General features: G+C 38.5%; 1 protein-coding gene across 5 annotated transcripts in view; it reads right to left on the bottom strand.

The window, feature by feature from the left end:
• ZFHX4 (zinc finger homeobox 4) overlaps positions 1–18,810 on the bottom strand; it is a 179,984-nt gene that overhangs the window by 134,921 nt on the left and 26,253 nt on the right. For 4 of the 5 annotated variants that reach the window (XM_081214310.1, XM_081214313.1, XM_081214309.1 and 1 more), the window contains exon 3: positions 18,330–18,810. This exon is cut by the window's right edge and continues 22 nt beyond it. In XM_081214310.1, coding sequence (XP_081070436.1) covers positions 18,330–18,810 — 481 coding nt within the window. The remainder of the gene's footprint in view (positions 1–18,329) is intronic. The other variant, XM_081214312.1, reaches the window with a different exon arrangement.

The following is an 18,810-nucleotide window of genomic DNA, read 5'->3' as shown; positions in this document are numbered from 1 at the left end:
ATTCATACTGGCACAGGCAGATGAGATGTCCGTAATCGTAGAGCAAAACGCTCTAGGTCACACAAACGTCTAACACTGTCCTATGTCTTTTACTTGAGCACCAACCTCCAAAGGTTTATATACACTTACACATGCTCACGGAACGTCATTCTTAGATAACAAAATGCCAGAGGCTCAGCCCAGTCAGGGCAGGAAACTTCTATTCTGCACTGATCTACATGCATCAGCTGGACTCAAGTAACTGATCTAGCCAATCAAATTAATAGAAAGATCTTGAAATGATTGGTTTGATTGTTTTTAAGCAAATAACTCAGTTATTTCATTAGCTTGCTCTTTCAGTTGGTGGGAAGAGGGATTGTTTTATCTGGGTCTTTTGTGGGACACAGGCTATATGGCCAGTGGGACTCAGATACAGTTTGGCATTGACATTTTACAGTAGATCAGGGGTCAGCACAGAACTGATTGATTATTTCAAGTTGATCTACCAAAAAAAGGTATTTCTTTATGAAATAGACAAAGATCTAGTCTTTAACATGCAAGTGGTTAAATACAATAACTTTTCTAGGGTTCTGTGTTCGGACAATATAGTTTCTGTTGCTTGTGAAATTGATCACTGTATTTACTTGCTTCTTTTTAGCATTGGTTGTCATTGTAGCTGCCAGTGCATCTGTATTAGATGCTATATTTGGGAGAATGAAAAATACAGATATCATTAAAAGAAAATTGTCAAATTATAGATGATACAATACATGGTTCTCTCTCATAAACAAGATAAAGTGATATACAAACATACATACACACATCTATACCTACACACACACACACACACACACCTCACACACAACCCACACACATACACTTATATCCACATCTATGGCGAGAAAAAAAAAGAGAATATGCAAAACTCCAAAAAACAAACCTCAGGATCTGCCTTCCTAGAATATCAAGAAAATGAGAAATTGCAGAATCATTACAGAGAGCTACAAATGAACGTACAACCCAGCAAGCCTGTGGAAGCTGACTCTCCTGAGACCTATAAGATTCCTGTTCAGAAAACAGACTATATATCTGCTGCCTGGGGATATCTTTGTGTATGAGGAGAGTGGATTTCTGCAACTATGATGAGGCAACACATGATTCCAAAAATTTACCAGCAAAGATATTCCTCCAAAATTCAATCCAGGGGCCTTAGATTTTTTTTTTTTTTTTTAACCGACATCTGGACTGAGAGAGTAGTTTCTTGGCCCGACAGTTCACTAAAGTGCCAGACTTTCAGCAAAAAAAAACAGCTGTTTGGTGCAGAAAGGTTTTCTTTATAAAGGTTTGCCATTTTTCCTACTGAAATGACATTTTTTTTTTTTTTTTTTTTTGTATATCAAAACAGGTCACACTTTTGTCCTTAGGGGCAAAACTAGGAGCAAGACAGAGGGCTATGCCTTCCACGACTTCCTCAGACAGAGTATGCAGGACTGACAGACTCTAGCAAAGTCTTAGTCCGTGAATGGAGAGAACACAAGGGACAGAGGAAGACACGGCTTCCTCTTCTGAACAAGGAGGTACAGATGCTAATGCAGCCCAGCTCAGTACACCCTCCACGGTCACCACCGTTTCAGGAGTCTTCAGATCGACGGTGACTTTCACAGCCCACTAGTCCAGTGATCCTCAAATCCGACTGATGATCAGGATCATCCATTTAAATGAAGAGATTCCGGGTTGCACCGCCCCCCCCCCAGAGGTGGTGGCCTTGGCATCAGTATGTTTTGAAAGTCCCTACAGGGAATCTCATGTTCACCTTTAGTTCATTCAGCCTTCCACACACGTTCTGCACAAATCCGTCAACTGGATATGCAGCCGTTTCCAAAATGTCTTTTCACAAAAACGTTTCCTGACTAACCCCCCCAACAAGTTCAAATGTGCTTGCACTCTGATCAAATCTCACTGGTAAATAAATGCCTTTTTCTACAGGACAGCCGATATCTAGCGAAGTCGATTCAGTTCAGCCCCGGCTACGTTTCTAAATACCTCAATACAGGCTCTTATTCAAATTCTTCACTTTCTTTCAAGAGTAGAGGAAGAGGTTGATTTACACAAATACCTATCCACTAATGACACAAATAAACGTGCCAGATCAAAAACAACTATTTATATTATTTGTTCACAAAGGTAAATAATTGTTTCTTTGCCTTATATGTGATTCTGTGTTTAATGCTTGTCTCCTCCACTAAACTGTAAGCTCTACCAGAGCAAGGCCTGTATCTGTTTTGTTTGATGCCATATCCTCATTCCCCAGCACAGGGGCCGACAGAATGGGCTCTCAAAAGATTAAGTGACATGATTAGTTAAATAAGTAAATAAAGAAGAGGGGATTCAGAGAGGTGGTTTAGTTATTTCTCTATATACAATGATTACCCTGCTTCCTGTTTACAAGAAAAATACATAAACATATACCTGAAGATTAAACAAAACAATGGAAAATCTGAAACCTTATAAATACGTGCAACTACCTCAGCAATTTAAGATGAAATACTTGTTAAAGCTCAGAATAAATTCAGCTCTAAGAATGACAGATGTGATTACGTGTAGACCAGATCTCAGCGACCGTTAAGTTAATGCTGACTTTCTAATCATAATGGTAACTCAGTACCCATTTTACAGATGAAAAAATTGTGGCAGCAGCCAAAAGGCAGAAGCAAATTAATGCCAGACACAGAAGCTTTAAACATTCATTTTTCAGCTGTGTGAGCTCCACTTACTACTACATATTTGCAAATTCACACTTGGCAGATTTCAAAAGTGGTATTTAAAAGTGTCATACACAGTTCCTTTTCTGCGGGCAAACTTCTACGAAAGAATGGATATTGAATTTAAAGCACATAAAAGGATACACAAATAGTTACTTTCTCTGAGCTATATTTACCCATATTTAAATTGATGAGTATAATATAGCTACATTCCTCTTCGGAGCGAGTTTCAATTGAAGGCCAGTTGGAGAAAGAAAGTTAAGAATGGCTTTTCAGGAAATGACAGACAAGTCCTAGATATAGTAGCGTAACCAAGTACACTCACAGAAATTAAAAAGGGAAGTGTCTTACCAATAATAAGAAAAGCAGAAGTTATCTCCAAATACAAAAAGCAATGCCAATTTAGTAGATGTGCTGACAAGACACGAGTAATATTTTCCACATATAAGAAAAGCTTTCATCTCAGAATGCGTTTTCAAAGCTATTTCTGTACCTTAATTAAGATCTCTAGAACTCACTGGAGTGTTTTTTTTCTCCATTTACTTATATATTAACTAAGGCACAGAAATGCTTGCCAAAAACCATATAAAGAGTGAGAAAGTCAGCTGGATGCTTCAAGACAGAAAATGCCTAACTCTTTTAAACTTCTCTTGAGCTACAGAGGGCTGCAGGCAGATGGATGGGCATATCTTCCACTGCCTTTCTCTGAGACATCACCCCACACTCTCCCACCGCACCCCACCCCCAATATACTAATAATGAGAGGGCATCAAAAGTGATACCCACCTTGACAAGGCTTATTAAGCTCATCTGTGTTCCTGGATGTAAGTGCCGAAATAGTCATCCAATCTTTCAGTCTCACTATGTTTCAGACTCAAGAAAGCAGCTCTAGGGAATCTTTTAGCCTGAGACAATATGAGAGCTTATCATATTTCCTTGCATAAAGTTTCCTTAAAAACTTTTTTCAGAGTAAAACAGAAAGGAGAAATTATGCAATGTTAAGTTCTAACAGTAGGAACACTGGCAGCCCAAGCCCTGACCTTACCCTACCCATGTAAGCAGGAGGTCTCTGGAAACTGAAAACGTCAAGGTCATTTGTAAGTGTTTGAATAAAATAGGATGATTCCTGAAATATCTGCAGATAAAATATCAAGACCATTTACCACTGATTAATTAGATTAGCTATTAGAAACGTCTATTTTTGTTTTTTCATCTAAAAAAAGAAAAAGAATCCTTCTAGTTGACAAAAAAAAAAAAAAAAAAAAAAGCACCGAGTAATATTTCACTTTATCCACATCTTTACTACCCTGAAAACATAAAAATCATACTCACAAAGCATCACATGGGTGGGGAGTGGGAGGCAAGAGGGAGAGAAAATTTAAATGATACTGTTACTGTGCATTATTTTGCGCATTATTTTTTAACAATGGGACATCTTGTGTGGAAACAAACAGCCACTTTATCAAAGTTCTGCAAGGCAGGAATCTAATTTCTTCCATAAATACCGCAGGAAATCTAAATATTAACTTTCTGGATGACACAAAGGAGTAAACATTTTTTAAATGTGTTATATAGAGGACTAAAAATGTCCCTACAAACTTCTGGAATTCAGAAAAGCTGTTACGGATAATTCACAAGGGAAAATAAAGCGCAGATAAAACGCATTGTATAGTCTCTTCGAAAACCTGCAGAGTTTCTTGAGGACAGGAACTGCTTCATATACCCTCTGTGTCTGTTTTATTCACTAGCACAGTGAAATGAGGACAAACAAGCTCTTGTGTTACTAACACACCAATCTAACAAAATGTGTTTCAGTAATTATCATAAAATATACCAATTTTTCATTCGATATGGAGAATTCAGTTCATCAACGTTTTTCAAAGAACATTGTATAAACCAAATAATGGTTTACATTCTGACATAAAAAAGAACTAAAAACTATGTAATGTTATCAGTGATTTTTCTAATTTGGCAGTCCCACTCCCCCCTCCCAAAGTCTCTAAATCTCTATCCATCTCATCATTACTTCTTTTCTTTCCCTCTCAGAGGATGTCCTTCCCAAAGATCAGCTATTACAATTATACTCTTACATGCCACAAATAAGGCCTTCCTTTCCAGACATCTTTCTCAATGTATCTTCACTGGGACAAAGTGTCCTCTTTAAGATGGTGGGTGCTGGAACCAGTCAATCCAAGTATAAATCCTGACTCAGCTGGCACTGTTACCAGCTATGTGACCTTGGATAAATTAATTAAGCTTTCATCACCTTAGTTTCTTCATCTTCAAAATGGGTATAATAATAATGCCTACTTAATAGGTTTGCAGTTAGAATGAAATGAGTTAATATATTTAAAGAACTTAGAAGATTACCTGCCACCTAGTAAGTGCTCAATAAATGTTCAAATTTTTCTCACTGCACTTGTTGGCCATGGAGCAGAAGATGAATAAAGAGCATCAGAAGAGTGATAAACATGTGTAATATTTTTTTAAAGGGAAAGGGAAAAGAAGCTGCTCAGGTATAAATAAGAAGTGATCAGCAGTACTGAGTCCAGTTAATATCAGTGATTGCTCTTTTGGGAATTCCACTTCTAGGTATAAACCTAAGAGAATGAAAACACATGTCCACACATAAACCTATCCACAAATGTCCTTAGCACCATTATTCATAATAGCCAAAAAGTGGAAACAACTCAAATGCCCATCAACTGATGAGAAGATAAATAAATGTAGTTTATCCATGCAATGGAAATTCCATAATAAAAAAGTATGAAGTACTGATTCATGCTACAACATGGATGAATCTTGAAAACATGCTCAGTGAAAGAAACCAGTCACAAAGGACCATACATAGTATGATTCCATTTATATGAAATGTTGAGAATAAACAAGTCTATATAGACAGAAGGCAATTAGTATCTTCCTAGAACCAGGAAAGGGGAGGTTGGGATTATTGAGGGGGGAGGGATAAATGGCACAGGATTTCTTTTTGGAGTGTTGAAAATGTTCTGAAATCAATTGTGGTGATGATTGCATAATTCTGTGACTATTCTAAAAAACATTTAATTAGATGCTTTAAATGGGTGAATTTCATGGTACATGAATTATATCTCAACAAAGCTGTTGCAGATTAAAAAAAAAAGCAGCAAGAAACCAGAATACAATGGCCTCAACTTTCACTGCACTGCCCACATGGTAGGTTTTGTACTTTAGTTCTTTTAGTTCCTCCCTTTTCTATTTTAGAACTGATTTCTTGAGACATTTACTCACATTTTCCTCAATAATTTCATGCTTAATTATTGAGATTGCTGTCTTATTTCATCATTTTCCCCCATGGACATTGACAGTTGGTCAATTTAAGAAGATATTTCTTCTGATTACCTAAGTCCCTGAATTTCAAGGATACTTTTGAGTCTAAGTGTCTTGTATCTGTTGTGACTTTAAGGCAAAGAAAAGAGTAGAGTACTAATTAGATAGGTATTAATTTGAGAAACTCTTTGCTTTAAAAGATAACTTTTCAAAGGACTTAGTGCTCAAGCCTTTGTAAAAACATACCTGCTCCAATGGTGGGAATAGGACCTGCCTTCTATAAGGTGAAAAAAGGCTAAATGTGCCGCCCCAGTTGGTGAGGCCATTTACTTTCTGGAACACCCATCACTTTTACCAAATCATAACCTGTTCTCTGAACCTTTGATTAGTTATGTGTACATACAGAACTGATTTCAGGGCTTGTGGACGAGTCTTGCACAACATCGTCAAAGGTTTATTACCTCTAGGGACTGAGAACAGTTACAATTTGCAGGAAGAAATTTCTGAGTTCTACTTTAAAACAAAATAAGTAGGCATTAATTATTAACTCATAATCTTCAACAAATTTTTAAAATAAGTCTTTGTATACTGTATTCTCACTCATTTCTCTCTCTCACATACACACAGACACACACACACACACATGCATGAGCATGCAATTTGTTTCAGGGTTTGAGCAAAATAGGTATAGGTAGGTCTCCTTGGATACATACTGAAAACATCACTGGAGTACTGGCATTTTGACTTTATAATCACCAAACACGTGAGAACTGAATGTATCCACATTCTTCTATACCCACTGATAAAGAATTAAATGGTTCACTTTTTAGAAAAGTGTGCACAGACTTTAAAAAAAAATCAATTTCGATGTACTTCTGTATCAGTGCTTTTCCAATAAGTTATGAAGCCATTACTTTTAAAGGGGTAGCCACAGTTCTACAGGAAGAAATAAAATGACCTAGTACATGCTACAGGAACTTATAAGTAAATATTATACCTGAGAGTCTATTTTGAAACATACATCTAAGTAAATGTCGACACAATTAAGCAATAGGAAATTTTTGCATTTTTGACTTAAAGATGGTAATTCTATTGCCATGTTAAGAATGAATACTCTAAAAACTAAAGAATTCTTCATAAAACCCATCTTAGTTTTTCTAATATTTAAGAAATTAACAGAGCCAAAGACTCTATTTCTCTGGGAAAAAAAAGTTACTTATGAATTCTCTTTGGATCTATTTTTAAGGAATTTGGTTATGAGCCTGGGAGTATCTTCTCAGGAAATACCCATGATGGAAAAACTTGGTACGATGGTTCCATCCAAATAGGCTTTTTAAAATTACTTAATTTGCTAATAAAAATTATAATAAACCAAAACAAATAAATTAAACCAGAACTTGCTTTTAGTCAAATTCTTTCTCAAAAGACATTGAGGGGCCTCTGTTTAAAAAACAGTGATAGGGGGCCTCCCTGGTGGCGCAGTGGTTGAGAGTCCGCCTGCCGATGCAGGGGATACGGGTTCATGCCCCGGTCCGGGAAGATCCCATATGCCGCGGAGCGGCTGGGCCCGTGAGCCATGGCCGCTGGGCCTGCGCGTCCAGAGCCTGTGCTCCGCGACGGGAGAGGCCACAACAGTGAGAGGCCCGCATACCGCAAAAAGAAAAAAAAAAAAAAAAAAAAAAAAAAAACAGTGATAGTATCTCATAGTAAGTAGGAGAGCGTTTTCTCCCTTCCAAAGTTTGTGTAATATCAATTCACCAAATGAAATAAATTCTGAAAGGTATATTCTGCTGTTTACATATTTTCCATTTTAGCATGTTAATCTTATTTTAAAAAACAACACTATTTATTTGGTGTCAATTGGGGAATCATTCTAAGTCACCTGCCCCATTACTTAGGGGTAAGTGCTGAATATATATTGAGTTTAAAAGAGATGCTTTGTAAACTGACACTCTTCCAGAGGTGATGGCAATCAGACTTGCTACCTGATTTCCCACAACTGAACAATGAATGACTTCAGGCTCTAAGGACATAGGCTAGTGTTATTTTCAGGTCTGCCAAATAAATAGCTAGAAATATTTAAAGCCTTTAAAAGATACTGCCCATCATAATTATCCAAATGTCCTTGCATCCTTTAACACACCAGCTTTGGTATTGGGAGCTTCTCTCCTAACAGTTCGGTCACTTCAAAACTAAGACTATTCTTCCTTTCCATTAAAAGAATATTTCATTAATGAGTACGGTCAACTGCCGCGGTGTCAATGACTGAGAATTTTTTGCAGGATCGGTAGCCAGATTCAGGAAGCCAAGCTTTCCGCAAGCATCTCTAAGGGAAGTCCACGTCAATAGTTCTAAAAAGACATGGGTCGGTTCCTTGGAATCATTAGCAAAATTTCGAGGAGGAGAGAGAGGAAGGGAGTGCATTAGAAACCTACGGTGGGAAGAAAATTCCTGGAAGCTTGGAACAAAATGAATCAAAGTCAGAAGTAAAAGATACAAGTTAAAAATATAATAGGGCTTCCCTGGTGGCGCAGTGGTTGAGAGTCCGCCTGCCGATGTAGGGGACACGGGTTCATGCCCCGGTCTGGGAAGATCCCACATGCCACGGAGCAGCTGGGCCCGTGAGCCATGGCCGCTGAGCCTGCGCGTCCGAAGCCTGTGCTCCGCAACGGGAAAGGCCACAACAGTGAGAGGCCCGCGCACCGAAAAAAAATAATAATAATAATAATTCAAAACAAGATTATTTTTAAAAATGCTAGTTACGTAGTAAATGAATAGGACTTCCTCCAGTAGTTATAAGAACGTCAGGAAGAGGGAAGAGGAGACTCATGTCCTGGGCAGAGAGTAGACTGTGCTTTACTTGTTGCTGTGTAGGAAGTTAAATGCTTAGGGAGGCACATTCCATCTTTCAGGTCAGCAGGGTACCATTTAGTACATTACTGCTGAAGTACCCTGGTGACCTGAATGAATTAAGGCAGCTTCCAAAGGTGCTTAACTTGCAAACACTGAGAGCGCAGGCACTCGAAGTGATAAATATTCTATGAGTCCTTTACTATTTAATATACCAAACACCCCAAAATGCCAGCAAAAGGAACATTTCTTTAAAGGGAAAGAATTCTGTTGTGATAGGAAAGAGTCAGGTAACAGTTTGAACCAGCAGTCCATCCTTTGGGCTTGGAGATGCCCGAAAGAGGTGTAAGTTCATCACGCCAGTTGACTGCAATCGTGGGTGCAAACCCTACCAGCCAGCTCTTACATTACATTGCATCTGCAGTGTCTTTAAGGGAATCTGTAACTTGAAGGAATAAAGGTGGGCTCCAAAATAACTAACCCTGGACAAAACGGTTGTTTGCCTCTGAGGCCCCCAGCCCTTCTCTTCCTTTCAGACTCCCTGTTCTTCCTGTTCTCAAGTATTACAGCAAAACGTTTTCATTAGCAAAGCCTCATACTGTAGGTGAAGGCTTGGGTTGAAAAGAGACCAGAGTGAGAACCCCAGCACATGCTCTTACTATCTGTGAGGACTTGAACAAGGAGTTTTGCTCTGAATCTCAGTTTCCTCATATGTCAAAATGGGAAAAACAACCTATAACTGTTGGGAAAAGTAAATGAGATAATGCACATAAAATGCTTTAACTTACAATTGTTGTTCAAAAAGTTGTGCCATTTTAAGAGGTGATAAATGGATAAGTCAAGTATCCATACAGTTTCACTGACAACAGACTGGCATCAGAAGAAGGGATATTTTTGGTGAGATTCTTTCCAATAGCTTGTAAATCATACATAGACAGTCAATTACCAACTCTATCTATAAATGAGGCTCTTCTTGACACAAGACACATAATCATGGACTGAAAATCAGTATGTGAAACTTGTAAAGCTTTCCTCCCAAACTCGAATTAAGCAATACAGTTGGACTTATCAATAGCTCATTTCTTTACATCCTCAGCACTGCATTCCACTAATTTTTATCAGCAGATATCCAGGGACAAAGAATTCTTCAAGCTTAACCGTCCTCCACACTACTCCCTAAAAATTGAGTAAGCGGAAAATATAACCCTAACATTTATCCCTTAAGCAACAAGGAGAGAGGAGTGTATATTCTATGCTTCCTAATATTTCCAATGAAAGAAAGTATTTAGGAAAATCTGTATCAATAAAGTATTGAGAGTATGGTCTCAATACACATTTATATTTATATATACATATTTAATATATGTATGTATTATAGTCAAAGCTGCAAAAGTACTTTTCCGTTAGGAAACCTAGAGTGTTAATAAAATATTATAAAACCGAGTGAAATGAAATGTTGCCACATGTAAGTGTTATTTGTGATAATACAGAACTGTCATTACAATAATTTACCTTTAAGCAGAATTCTCGACAGTACTGCAGACTGAAGTTAGAAAGATCCTCCAAGACTCAAACTAAAGTAGCATCCTGGTTCTACAAGGGAATTGACTGAAGTTATAATCTGACACAGTTTGTATTCTTTAGTAAGTGGTTCTCTTCTTCATTTTCTAGGCAATGCATCAGTGGCACCATCCTCATGTTTAAAGAACAACATAAATATTCCAAGAAATAGAAAACCTCTATCCTGCTCTGTAATTCCCACCATAACCTTTCTCTGAAACTGACTAACAAAGTTGTACACTGCAAGAGAGCCATGAGTCAGCCAAGACATACAAGTGACATTGTTCTACATCTACTGATGACCCAAGAAAGCAGTCACACTCAGCTTTTTGACCAGCCATTGTTGAAAAAAAAGCATGGAAGCTTTCAAGGGCTAGTATATGGATTCAACCCTTAATTTGATTCATGTCCCTGCCACATTGGAAGAACAGAGTGAGTTAGGAAGCATCACCTTAGAGAAGAAGGTTTGTATCCTTCCTCATTAATGGGACACAACCTCCATAAACAGAGACATTTAAAAATCTGGCCCAAAGGAGGTGCTTAATGAAAGTTTCTGTATTTATTAGAAGTAGAACTTGGGATGTCATTTGGGCATTCATTTGGATGTCATTTGGGCATGTCATTTGGCATGTTCAAACAGAACATCAATCACCATACTCCTCCTAGGTTACAGAATCTGTGAAGACGTTTCCTAACGGGTTCTTGGGGGCTGTGCCTCTATCGTTGTTCTTCTTTTGAATAATCATATCAGCATAAGCTCTCCTGCAATACACTGATAATTTGGGGGAAAAAAGTGCCTTTGAAGGCTTGAATTATCTGAATAATGAAAAAATCTCCACGTCTAATTGAACTCAGCCTAAGCAGAGGCTCAGACTCCAAGCAAACTTGGTAAAGCATTTCCAGTAGAACTCAGGCCGGCCAGATGTTCTGGAAGCAGAACCATGGTCATTATGCACATGCCAACTCCTCCACACTCCACCCTGGGCCAAGACCCTCTCGGCAGCGCGAGGCCTGCTTAGCATATGACTCTGGCCGCCTTACCGCGTGGCATCCTGGGACTCATCTGAATATTTCAGTGATTTTAAACGAGCTCCACTGACAGAGATGATTACGTGGAAGCCAAAGAAACAGACAGGGAGAGCACGTTCATTATGAGATATAACACCTTTGTCTGCATTCCCTAAATGACCTCAGGTTGGGATTTACTAATCTGGGTTAAACCATACCTACACTTCACATGAGACAGAATGAGCACAAGTTATACAAAAACAGTAACATAAATCCCAAAGTCTGAGTTGACATGGTCCTGAAGTGAAGTGAATGGCAGTGCCAGAGTTTTTACTGCTTCTCTAAAGTGGAGGGTTGGGTGTGATGTGTGTGTGTGTGTGTGTGTGTGTGCATGTGTGTATCCGGTAGAAGGGAAATGCAGGAAGCTCTTAGGGTGGGGCACCGCTCTATCACAACCCCATCCCTGATGTAACCACTGTCCCCCCTCACACATTAGGAACTCATCCAGGTCAAGCGGTTCCTTTAAAACCAAATGCACCTTGGGAAAGACCTGAAAGTCATTTACACTTTTGGATGCACTACTTTGCTTCTATGAAAAAGGCTTCTTTCCTCCTTAATGAAAGGAATGCTCGTTTTCGTTGGGGAATTAGGTGGGTAATCTCGCAACATGGTGTACTTCCATGAAGAGAAGCTCTAGATGAGAAAACAGTAAGGATTTCAGCAAAAGAGAAGAGGATACTGGTGTGTGCCTGATGTGTGGGGAGATGGTAGCACTAGTTAAGGAAAGATGTGTCAGAAATAAAATAGGAGGATTCCAATGACACGCTTTGCTTTCTTTAAACTTCGTCTGGATTTGTTAACAATTTCACACATTCAAAAATCATTTTAGGGGCTTCCCTGGTGGCGCAGTGGTTGAGAATCGGCCTGCTAATGCAGGGGACACGGGTTCGAGCCCTGGTCTGGGAGGATCCCACATGCCGCGGAGCAACAAAGCCCGTGAGCCACAACTACTGAGCCTGCGCATCTGGAGCCTGTGCTCTGCAACAAGAGAGGCCGCGATAGTGAGAGGCCCGCGCACCGCGATGAAGAGTGGCCCCCGCTTGCCACAACTGGAGAAAGCCCTCGCACAGAAACGAAGACCCAACACAGCAAAAATAAGTTAATTAATTAAGAAACTCCTACCCCCAACATCTAAAAAAAAAAAAAAAAAAAAACATTTTATATATCCCGACATGGATGTAATATGTTGTTAATACCTGGTCTAAAGTAATCCTTCTAGGGATTGGTATGTATCAAAATATATCTATATATATGTGTATATCTATCTATCTATTATGTATCTGGATAGACAGACGTTTTTGGTCATTTCTTCCTAGTGGAATACAAAGAGGGTTCTCAGCTCATAATGTAGTATATATTTCTTGCCATGTGAATATAGTGAGAATGCCCATATTTGTGCTGGAGTAGCCGTGTTCCAACACATGGCTGTGCTTCAGTAAATGTCAAGCTTAAAAACAGAAGTAGACATAGTAGTAGGGCTGGCCAATTACATTGTGATCTGAAAACATTAGTGATTTATTAGTTGCTATTAGCTAACCAGCTGACCTCTATTTGATGTGTATATTTATTAGTTATAAGTATTAGGCAAGCATGTATTTTTCTACCACAGAAACTTGTTTTTTCAACCACTGCCTTGTCTTTTTATATGAGAATACAACAGAATAATTTGAGTTGTGATTACTTTTTAAAAAATAAATCCTGCAACTGAAATTAAATTTCACACTGCATTTCAACCTTGAAAGGAACAGAAATCTGAAACTGACACAAAAAGTGCAAAATTTTCCATATTCACGTTAATGTTTAGCAACAGAAAAGAAAAACTTTTGTTTATCTCTGAAAACAGCTTTCTTCATCTAAACAAATGACTAGAATCAGATTAAGAAAAACCTGTTTGGGTTTTTTAGATACACACACATATTCCAGTTTCCTTTTGTGCAATGACTTTTATGCATATGGGTACCACACAATCTCCTAACCTCTTTTACCATCACACTGGGACAATGACAGTTCAATAATTGAAATGGTACATATTGGGTATATTTGATTTTAAATTGCAAAGTTGGGCTCAGGCTTATTGAAAAGAAAATGCTTGTAATTCTTTGTTAATTCCAAACTGATTGGGTTATTATTTCCTACCAGTTAAAAAAAAAAAAAAGAAAAAGCAGAAAAGGCAGGTGAAGCTAATTATTCCATTTTTTACTTCCTTGCCACATACTTTGCCCAGCGTGGTTTTTGCATTCTCTTCTGTGACCCTCCCCGGCACCTTGATTTTAGTTCTTAACCCGGATTCTTTCATCCATAACATGGATAATGAGAAAACTCCAAAAATGTTCCTTGGGGGAATGTTACACTAAAAGTTACCTAGGACTAAGTCCCATGTGTCGTCCTTTGCTCACCATGGAGACAAGAGATTCATTCACTGCCCTCAGCCAATTTGAAATCCAAATATGAAAACAGCATTATGGAATTCAGACAGATGATTCTCCTTCACAACTAGCAGATGCAGGAAGAAAAAAAAAAAACTAGTATAATTAAGCTTTTGACTTTGAACCAGCGAAGCTGTGAACACCTCACTTAAAAGTACAATATAATATTATCAAAGCAGCTAAAGCACAGGTGTGGAAAGCATATTTGCATGCCCTGCACAGGATGGTGGTCGACCAATCAGCTGACCAGAAAAGTCTCGGTCATTCTAAGGCAAGAATAAGGTAAACTGTAAATCTGAAATATTACCAAAGTCTTATTTGTTCTTTCTCATTTGGAATGTGTAGTGCTAAGTGGTTTTCATTCATCTTTTTACTGGACACTTTAGAAAAGGATTGGGATCAATTTAAGGGGTAGACCAAATTGCAGTGCATTTTTTTTTTTTTAATGAGGGTTGGAAATAAAGAAGTTTCTTTAATACGTCTCAGTTCATGCATTAGTCCATTATTCATCTTACAAATATTTATTGAGGATTCATTATGTGAATATCAATCGACAGAAATTTGTAAAGGATGCAAAGGCTTGAAATTGGGAAAACATAATCAAATCTAATAAAGTGCTTAGCTGAGAACACTGTGTTGGCGTTATATACAGATGCACACACACACACATACACACACACACACTTTACCTTGCAACACTGATTGTAGCCATCTATGCATTCAGTACTTATTAACCTCACTTTAAACACACTTTCAGACATTAAAAGAGAAGATTAAGGTCAATCTGCAATTTCTTTTTTTTTAACTCTTTTGCAGTACGCGGGCCTCTCACTGCTGTGGCCTCTCCCGTTGCGGAGCACAGGCTCCGGACGCACAGGCTCAGTGGCCATGGCTCACGGGCCCAGACGCTCCGCGGCATGTGGGATCTTCCCGGACCGGGGCACGAACCCGCGTCCCCCGCATCGGCAGGCGGACTCTCAACCACTGCGCCACCAGGAAAGCCCTGCAGTTTCATTTTATCGTTTGAATTTCCTAGCCCAATTTTGCTTCATCGTTAAAATTTCCAGAGGAAAAAAAGATCAAAATTTAATAGTGCTTACTGCTTCAGAGAAGTTTGCCTGAAGAAAGGAGTAAGCTTTTCTTAACAATAACAAAATTCCTTTAAAAAAAAAAAAAAAAAAAACCTAAGGTAAAGAATACTGCCAAAAAATGAACACAGCTTTGTTTGTTTTTGCAGTCATCGTTAGCAATGGACATAAAGGTATTCTTTTTCTGAGTCCATATGGAAAAATCATCAACACATTCTGCCCCTGGGTTCTTTGCCAAAATACCGTAACCCACAAGCCTTCTACCTTAAACATGAAAGGAAAGGTGTTGTTCTGGTCAAATAAAGAAATAATTTTTACTAGCATACGTCTAATGTTAAAGCTGCCTAAATCCTGCCAAATCCATTAAAACAACATCTGTAAAACAGATTTTCATTAAATTGATCAGGTTAGAGTTAAGCAGCTAGGCAGATGATGCTTTTAAGCTACCCCTTAACCTTTAACCTTTAACCTCCTTAAACTGGAATAAGGACACACACATCTTTGAGGTAATACTGCTTCAGGCTGACCATGCAAGAGGTAAGTGGCCTATCCAAATTGCCCCGACAGATCCCCACGTTTGGAGTGTTATGAATCAATATGCTGTCAATGAGGAGAAGAGTTGTTTTCTCCCAGCTCTGTATTTGTCTTCTAACTGCTACTTGTCACTTTCCCTTGAAGTCTGAATAATTCACGATGCAAAATGATGTAAATTAAACTCCTAATGAAAATGAATTTTATATAGGCGATTATTATCTAGTCATTAGCTCAGACACCATTTTAAGTCTAATTTTAATATTTTCGCCATATTCCAAACCATCATTTTTTTCCAGGCCTAGGCCAATTTGTTAGGGTCTCATTTAAAAGCAATTAATGTTACTTATGGAGCAATTTTATGTTGCCGACACAAGCCGACCAAGCTTGCTAATATCCTCATTACTGCACTTGAAAATCCTCTGGATCTGACTCACACAGTTCCGACTCACACAGTTCCTGTAAATCAGTTTAGAAACAGCATCCTCAACACACTGCTACTCCGGAAGAACTTTTCTAGTGACTTCTAGAAAGAATGAATGCTCCTTGAAGGCTAATGCAAAATAATATAGTTCAATTGCCCAATACCAAGTTTCAATGGCTCCAATATTTATCTCCTCCATCTTCCTTTAATTCAAGGTAAGTTTGCTCAAAGTGTGTTTTTATTTGTTTGTTGACCATTTTTAGACACCACACCACAAGGACACTTGGGTATTTAAGAGATAACCAAATAAAGAAGATGGGGGAAAAGTCAATTTATATATGACATAACGTTTTTAAGGTAAGAGTACATATAGCCTTTGGCTCTGGGATCTAAAGCTCTCTCTGCTTTAAGGCCCTCTCTATAAGCAAGTTCTATCTCATCTGGTTGTTACACTTTCAAAGACAACATCCAACTCTCTCTGAAAAGGAAATTCAAGGGTAACCCTGACACCTAGCAAACTGCTCTACAGACAGTGAGGGTAGTCAATCCATACTCATGGCATGAATGGATAGACTTAATACACACATACACGTGTAAATAATCATCAAACAATTCGATTAAATAATCTTTCCTGAGAAAATAAACAGGAACGCTCTACCTTTCTTTAGCCTCCCACATGAGAAAAATAAAATGGAAAAATTTGTACATTTATATCTTCTATTCACAACATGTTAATTTAAAGTGTTAGAGGAACTGTGTGAATACAAACACAGTTCATGAATATTCTACATAGCTCCCAGGGTCGAGATCTATTATTTATACAAACTTAATGTTTACTTTTTTTTCTCCTAGGTGTTCTCAAAGTTTTAATAGTTCAGGTATCAGCAGAAGAAAAGTTGACAACTGAATGGCTGTCAACTGTTGCTGTAAAAGCTATGAATTATAATACAATTCATCCATTATGTTACATTTTCAATACCACCAACTTAGAAGTTTTCCATCTTACGTCAGGGCCTGTACTCCCCTCAAACGGTATAACCCAAATCTAATGCTTTCATTATTGATCCACAGAGAGCCGATATTACAGGAACAACGTTACAAAATCTCACACCACTACTTTAGGTTTTTGCGCTCAGTACATCAATCCAGGATTTGAACTTCAAGAAACAGCCCAAACAAATAGTGGCAGGCCAACCCAAATAAATAACGCTTGCCCCTGCTCGAGATAGCCACAATCTGCTCTTTTTGTGGTCTGTTTATAGTTGGAAAGAACATTAGAAGAGTCATAGGTATTATAATCACTGGTGGACTCCTGATAGTATAGTCATCACTGATTTCTAGTATAAATCAAGAGATAACACTTGCAAAATGGATTTTGTAATCATATTTAGAGCTTCTTAAGATGACTAACGGTTTGCAATATTTTCTGAATTTTAATATCCTCTGGACAAAAGAAGTTTTTATAAGTTACCAAGTTATTCATCATAGAAATGAATCTGTTACATTTGTACATGAACCAAGACAATCAGGCCAATCCAGTAAACAAACTGCAGAAAATAAAGTAACCAGTAATTAGGGTTCAGAAAACATCAAGACAGGGTACGTAACAAATGATGTTCATCGCTTGCGCGTGTTCATTACATCCGTATAGTTTTTTTTCCCCTGTAATATTAAAAGTCTAGTTGCCATTCAACGAACATTTTTTACCTGTGCCACACCCACTGAGTGGCTTAAAAATTTACTAGCTGGGAAAAGTCATGCAAAATAACAACAGAGTTAAGTAGGATACTGACAACTGATGCTAAGGGAGCGCGTGGTTTTTACTCAATACCACCAGGAGCTTGCAGGGAAAAAAAAAAAAACCCATAAACCAAACATAGTGTTTGGATCATCCTTGTTTGTCACCAAACAAAAGATGATGCACTCACAAGGCAGCGCTATTTTTGTCCTCTGATCCCTGAAACTATTAATACTTAGCTGAGAGTGTTGCTATGTTGTTGTTTTTGATCAATCAATAAAAGAGGTTTAAGAGTATTATTTTATATATGGAAACACTCAGAAAAGTGATTTTATTTCAGGGCAACCAGTAGAGTGATCAGTCCCACGGAGATACATGTAAAAGGGACATATGGCAAATCCTTTAAATATATTTTCCGATTCCATCTACTTCAACAGGCTCTGCATTTAGCAATGTGAAGCAGAAACTGTGGCTCTTGCCCTTCTATTTCTTTTTTTCCTCTCTTTTTTCCTTAACTTGCAGATTTGTGGTCCAAGCTCCAAAACAGTTAATTCCCTCCTGTACTCCGCGCCAAGAGAAATGGATGACACTGCTTACCTTGTAGAGCTTCAGGGCTGCCTCGTGCCTGTGATTGGTGGTATGCAAGCGTAATTTATCCACGCTGTTGGTGTAGTAGTCACAGGCGTTACATTTTAGGTGAACAGGGTTGCCAATGGCAATGCACTTCAGCCTCCACTCATTGCTTTTGCCCCCTTCTTTAATGTGAGCCACCAGTTGATATTTCTGCATATGTTTATCAGTCTTGCAGTGGAGCTGGAAGTTGGCTTTGAGCTGAGTGTTGTAGTTACAGAGCTTGCACTGGTAGATATCTCCAATTACAGCCCTCCATTCCTCTTCTGGGAGGGAGCGCTCGCTGCTCACATGCACGCTTAGGGCCTCCAGGCTGTCAGAGGTGAATTTGTTGCAAACAGCACACTGGAATAGCTTCAGCGCTGGGTCACTGATATAAGGTGACAGCTCTCCTGCAGTAAGGAGGGACAGGTCATCACCCATTAGCTGACCACTGGCAAGCCGGATT

The sequence above is a fragment of the Mesoplodon bidens genome (assembly GCF_964165515.1).
Source record: "Mesoplodon bidens genome assembly, chromosome: 16".
NCBI classification, from domain to species: Eukaryota; Metazoa; Chordata; class Mammalia; order Artiodactyla; family Ziphiidae; genus Mesoplodon; species Mesoplodon bidens.
The sequence above is the reverse complement of the archived record's forward strand: the minus strand, read 5'-3'. Positions and strand labels throughout refer to the sequence as shown.